The sequence below is a fragment of the Leucoraja erinacea genome, chromosome 25, assembly GCF_028641065.1.
Source record: "Leucoraja erinacea ecotype New England chromosome 25, Leri_hhj_1, whole genome shotgun sequence".
Taxonomy (NCBI): Eukaryota; Metazoa; Chordata; class Chondrichthyes; order Rajiformes; family Rajidae; genus Leucoraja; species Leucoraja erinaceus.
The window spans coordinates 12,703,370-12,710,121 of NC_073401.1; the positions used below are offsets into that span (position 1 = coordinate 12,703,370).

The 6,752-nt window shown below is 45.6% G+C and overlaps 1 protein-coding gene across 1 annotated transcript in view; it reads right to left on the minus strand.

The window, feature by feature from the left end:
* bcl7a (BAF chromatin remodeling complex subunit BCL7A) overlaps positions 1–6,519 on the minus strand; it is a 32,116-nt gene extending 25,597 nt beyond the window's left edge. Inside the window, exon 1 of the mRNA XM_055655718.1 lies at positions 6,371–6,519. Coding sequence (XP_055511693.1) covers positions 6,371–6,396 — 26 coding nt within the window. The 5' untranslated portion in view covers positions 6,397–6,519. The remainder of the gene's footprint in view (positions 1–6,370) is intronic.
* Between the last annotated feature and the right edge of the window lie 233 nt (positions 6,520–6,752).

Sequence of the window (6,752 nt, forward strand, 5' to 3'; positions counted from 1 at the left end):
CGGAAAACACCTGGACGTGATTGTGTGCCCAGTCGAGTTCTAAAAACCTGTGCAAAACCTGGCTGAAGAAAGGTTTCAGCCCGAAACACTGCCTATTTCCTTTGCTCCATAGATGCTGCCTCACTCGCTGAGTTTCTCCAGCATTTTTATCTACCAGACCAACTGGCTGGAGTTTTTGCGGACATTTTCAACCTCTCATTATTGAGGTCTGTGGTTCCCACCTGCTTTAAGAGAGCATCAATAATACCGGTGCCCAAGAAGAGTAAGGTGACATGCCTCAACGACTATCGACCAGTGGCACTGACATCCATGGTGATGAAGTGCTTTGAGAGGTTGGTTATGATGCATATCAACTCCTACCTCAACAAAAACCTCGACCCATTACAGGTCGCCTACCATCACAAGTCAACTGAGGATGCGATCTCACTGGCTCTCCACTCCGCATTGGACCACTTTGACAATAAAAACACTTACTGTACGTCAGGCTGTTGTTTATAGACTACAACTCGGCATTCAATACTATCATCCCCTCCAAACTGGTTACCAGTGGTGGGTTCTGTTTTGTTTTATTGTATTGTAAATATTATTTTAACATTTGAATAAGTATTTTTTTTTTTTAATTAAAAATTAAAAAAATAAACAAATCAAAAAACTGGTTACCAAGCTCATGGAACTGGGCCTTTGCGCATCCCTCTGCAATTGGATCTCCCACTTTCTCATCCACAGACCACAGTCTGTTCGAATTGGCAGAAATACTTCGTATGGGAGCACCTCAAGGCTGCGTGCTCAGCCCCCTGCTCTACTCACTCTATACTCATGAGTCATAACTGTGTAGCCAGACGACATCACCATTGTTGGACGAATTACAGATGGTGATGAGTTCTGTTAGAGTATAGAAGTGAGATCAACCGATTAACCAAATGGTGCCAGCACAACAAGCTGGCTCTCAATATCAGTAAAACCAATGAACTGATTGTGGAATTTGGAAGAGGAAAGATGAGGACTCACAATCTTGTTTATATCAATAAAACGATGGTGGAGGGAGTCAAAAATTTCAAATTCCTGGGCTTACATATTTCTGAAGATCTTTCCTGGACCTAGCACACTGATGCAATTATAAATAAAGCACATCATGCCTCTACTTCCTGAGAAGATTATGGAGATTCGATATGTCAGAGAAGATTCTCTTGAACGTCTACAGGTGTACAGTAGAGAGCACGTTGACTGGTTGCATCATGGCCCGGTTTGGCAACTTGAACGTCCAGGAGCAGAATAGACTGCAAAATGTTGTAAACACCAAAGATCTTATAGCAAAGCAAGATAGACTACTCCTGCTAAATGCAATGGACTGACGTGTAGTACGCTATGGAGGGGATCATGGGCATTTTTCCATGCGCATTTTAGCAACCTGAGCCTACCTAACCCTACCCGACTCGCACTGTAATCAATGTTGCGGGGCAACAGTTTGTGTGGGTCAGATTCATAAATCTGTCAGTTCAAACTTCTTGTCAAGAATAAAATTTGATTCTGGTAATTGTCTTTTTTAATGTTTTTTAAATCATTTATTTTTAAATGGCTCACAAGCAGTGTTTGAGTTGATTTTGTAGTAACCGGAACCGACCCGACTCGCAGGGTGATTGACAGGGGAGACTTTTTGTGCGTGATATAGGGTTAGATTCATAATTCTGTTAGTTCATAATTCTGTTGATTCTTGTTAAATAATAAAATGTTTATAAACACACATACATGAAAATTATATAAATGTATATAACACACACAATTATATTTCTTCTAATCCAATAATGAACTTTATTTCAGACTAGACAAGGGACATTAAATAAGAAACATTGTAAATAAGAAACATTGTAAAACTCCCTGCAACTTCACACACACTAGGCCTTATCCCCCCCGGCACTCTCTCGCCTGCCCCCTTACTACAATGTTCCCCCTCCTATGCCCCTCTCCTCGCCGCCCCGGGCCCCGCACTCTCTCTCCTCGCCGCCCCGGGCCCCGCACTCTCTCTCCCCGCTGCCCCAGACCCCGCACTCCCTCTCCCCGCTGCCCCGCACTCCCTCTCCCCGCTGCCCCGCACTCTCTCTCTCTCCCGCTGCTCCGCGCTCCCGCACCCTCTCCCTGCCCCGGGCCCCGCACTCTCTCTCCCCGCTGCCCCGGGCCCCGCACTCTCTCTCCGCGCTGCCCCGGGCCCCGCACTCTCTCTCCCCGCTGCCCCGGGCCCCGCACTCTCACTCCCCGCTGCCCCGGGGCCCCGCACTCTCTCTCCCCGCTGCCCCCCCGCACCCGCACTCTCTCCCCGCTGCCCCGGGCCCCGCACTCTCTCTCCCCGCTGCCCCGGGCCCCGCACTCTCTCTCCTCGCTGCCCCGGGCCCCGCACTCTCTCTCCTCGCTGCCCCGGGCCCCGCACTCTCTCTCCCCGCTGCCCCGGGCCCCGCACTCTCTCTCCCCGCTGCCCCGCACTCTCTCTCCCCGCTGCCCCGGGCCCCGCACTCCCTCTCCCCGCTGCCCCGGGCCCCGCACTCTCTCTCCTCGCTGCCCCGGACCCCGCACTCTCTCTCCTCGCTGCCCCGGGCCCCGCACTCTCTCTCCCCGCTGCCCCGGGCCCCGTCTCTCTACCCACTGCCCCGCACTCTCTCTACCCGCTGCCCCGGGCCCCACACTCTCTCTCCCCGCTGCGGATCCAATCTTTTGGCCGGAAGCAAGAAGGCGGGAGCAAGAAAGCGGAGCAAGATGGCGGAACAAGATGGCGGAGTCAGGTTGCTAAAATGTGTCCTATAATCACCCATGAATCCGCCCATGAGCGTACCTCACGTTTGCGTGAGAGTAACCCATCTTGCTTTAGAAACATAGAAATTAGGTGCAGGAGTAGGCCATTCGGCCCTTCGAGCCTGCACCGCCATTCAATATGATCACGGCTGATCATCCAACTCAGTATCCCGTACCTGCTTTCTCGCCATACCCTCTGATCCCCTTGGCCACAAGGGCCACATCTAACTCCCTCTTAAATATAGCCAATGAACTGGCCTCAACTACCCTCTGTGGCAGAGAGTTCCAGAGATTCACCACTCTCTGTGTGAAAAAAGTTCTCCTCATCTCGGTTCTAAAGGATTTCCCCCTTATCCTTAAGCTGTGACCCCTTGTCCTGGACTTCCCCAACATCGGGAACAATCTTCCTGCATCTAGCCTGTCCAACCCCTTAAGAATTTTGTAAGTTTCTATAAGATCCCCTCTCAATCTCCTAAATTCTAGAGAGTATAAACCAAGTCTATCCAGTCTTTCTTCATAAGACAGTCCTGACATCCCAGGAATCAGTCTGGTGAACCTTCTCTGCACTCCCTCTATGGCAATAATGTCCTTCCTCAGATTTGGAGACCAAAACTGCACGCAATACTCCAGGTGTGGTCTCACCAAGACCCTGTACAACTGCAGTAGAACCTCCCTGCTCCTATACTCAAATCCTCTTGCTATGAAAGCCAACATACCATTTCCTTTCTTTACTGCCTGCTGCACCTGCATGCCTACCTTCAATGACTGGTGTACCATGACACCCAGGTCTCGCTGTATCTCCCCCTTTCCCAATCGGCCACCATTTAGATAATAATCTGCTTTCCCGTTTTTGCCACCAAAATGGATAACCTCACATTTATCCACATTATACTGCATCTGCCAAACATTTGCCCACTCACCCAGCCTATCCAAGTCACCTTGCAGTCGCCTAGCATCCTCCTCACACCTAACACTGCCCCCCAGCTTAGTGTCATCCGCAAACTTGGAGATATTGCCTTCAATTCCCTCATCCAGTTCATTAATATATATTGTAAATAGCTGGGGTCCCAGTACTGAGCCTTGCGGTACCCCACTAGTCACTGCCTGCCATTGTGAAAAGGACCCGTTTACTCCTACTCTTTGCTTCCTGTTTGCCAGCCAGTTCTCTATCCACATTTGCTATAAGATCTTTGGTAAACACTGCCCAGTCCATCATCGGCTTTGACCTCCCCACCCTCGCAGAGATTTACTGGAGTCGCTGCCTCAAAAAGGTAGCCAGCATCATCAGAGACCCACACCATCCTGGCCGCACACTCATTTCACTCCTGCCATCGGGAAGAAGGTACAGGAGCCTGATAACTATAACGTCCAGGTTCAGGAACAGCTTCTTCCCTACAGCCATCAGGCTATTAAACACTACAACCTCAAATACGCTCTGAACTACATAGACTATTATTATTATTATTATTCTACAATTGTTTGCTTTTTGAGTATGTGTGTGTATATATGTGTGTGTACTTGTATATACACACTTTTCTCTCTCGTTTATCATATTGTTTACACTGTACTATGTTTACAAATTCTGGTGTGCTGCAGCAAGTAAGAATTTCATTGTTCTATCTGGGACACATGATAATAAAACATTTTTGACTCCTGACATGTTATTCCAGCACAGACAAATCAAAGTGTTCACTTTTAAAATGATTCTTAAATTTAGAATTGTATTAAGAAAAATTGAATAAACAAAGTAAAAACTGGAATATTAAGAAATGTGGAATTGTATTAATAAATAATCAATTAATATATTAATGTCTCATGGCATTAATAAAATAAATATGGAATATTAAGAAAGGTAGAATAGTATTAAGAATACATTTAAAGAATGGACTTACAGTGCAGATAATGTCCAGTGCAGAGAATCCAAGTGTGTTAATAAATATGGATTTAAGATAAGAAATAGGGGATATTGGGAATTATGGAGGCACGAAACGTCGCCCATTCCTTCTCTCCAGACTTGCTGCCTGTCCCGCTGAGTTACCCCAGATTTTTGTGTCTATCTTGAGAATTATGGAGTTGCATTCAGAATAATTTTAAAGAATGAACCTGCATGTAATGTCTATTGCATGCCAATCCAAGTATTTGCAATTCCCAACGAGGAACTTGTGTTGAGAAATTATTTAAATGTAACTTCTAGTGAAATGCAGATTTTTTCAAATATTTTAAACAAACCAAATAAGAGCTATGAGCTCTGGAAATGTATGCATCTGTACTAAAGCTGACAGAGATTGCAGGGTCAGTTGGAGGACATTTAATTTTCAGAGGACAAGCAGTTCTACCTGCATAACCAGAAAATCCAGTAGCACCAGACTGCACACCTGCGGCACAAAGAAGCCTTTGTTATTTATTTGCTCTAACATGCACTCTGTCTCAAGGGATATAATTGATCCCATCCCTGCTTCACTTCATTAAACATACCAATATTTAGCTCCACTGTATCACAGAGATAAAAACATACAAGGCAAATTCCTTGTATGTATACATATTTGGCTAATAAATTTATTCAATTCAGGCCGTATCTGTGAAAAGAGGAGTTAATCACCGAGCTTGAAGACTCGTCATCAGAACTGGATAAGAGATAAAACAAGATAGTCTTAAAATGCAAAGTGAATATCTCCAATGTGGTGATATCTGTCCAGACATTACAGAGTTCCACACACATCAAATTTAAGAAATGTGGGTATCTTACTTTCTCTGTTTATATCAAAACAGGCCCACAACGAACCTGTTCGTCTCTTGACTGGCACACGAAAGCATGATCATGTTTCTCACCTTTTGGCCTCTCTCCACTGGCTGCCTATTCAGTATAGGATTCGTTTTAAAATTCTTTTATTTACTTTTAAATCCCTAAGTGGTCTTGCCCCGTCCTACCTATCTGAGCTTCTTCACCCTTATTCGCCCTCCCGCTCTCTCAGGTCAGATGATCAGCTGCTCCTGATTGAGCCAAAGACTAAGCGGAAGCTCAGAGGGGACCGTGCCTTTGCTGTGTCGGCTCCGAGATTGTGGAATGAATTGCCTCTGCACGTTAAACAGGCCCCTTCTCTAGCTGTTTTTAAATCACTCCTGAAGACATATCTATTCTCCATGGCCTTTGTAGACCAGTGAGGTGTTGAATTGTTTATTAACTTTATTTGCTTGGTTTTGCTGCGTTGTTCGTACTCGTGTTTTATGTTTTTTAATTTATTGTTTGGATTTTTGTATGTAATTTATGCGCCTCGTGTTAGTTGTATGTTCTGCTGTTCTGCCTGTTTTATGATGTCTTGCTTGTTTTCTTTTTTCTGTACAGCACTTTGGTCAGCTTTGGTTGTTTTTAAGGTGCTTAACAAATAAAGTTATTATTATTATTATTATTAGGGTATTGTTTAAGAAAGAACTGCAGATGCTGGAAAAATCGAAGGTAGACAAAAATGCTGGAGAAACTCAGCGGGAGAGGCAGCATCTATGGAAAGAAGGAATAGGTGACGTTTCGGAGACAGCAGGCTTGTGGGAGAGCTGGGAAGGGGAGGGGAAGGAGGGAGAAAGCAAGGACTACCTGAAATTGGAGAAGTCAATGTTCATGCCGCTGGGGTGTAAACTACCCAAGCAAAATATGAGGTGCTGTTCCTCCAATTTGTGCTGGGCCTCACTGGCAATGGCGAGGCCAGGACAGAAAGGTCGGATTCGGAATGGGAGGGGGAGGGGGAGGAGGAGTTGAAGTGCTGAGCCACCAGGAGATCAGGTTGGGTATTGCGAACTGAACAGAGGTTCATCTTTCACTCAATCTTTCTCTCTCCATTAATATTGCCTGGTCTGCTGCACAATTACCGCACCTGAATTTCACAGCATTTATGTGTTCCTTGTTTTTTGCCTTTTAACTTCCTGTATCAAAATATCAGCTAGGTAGCTTCATCAGCAGTTTATTGCACTATTGTTTT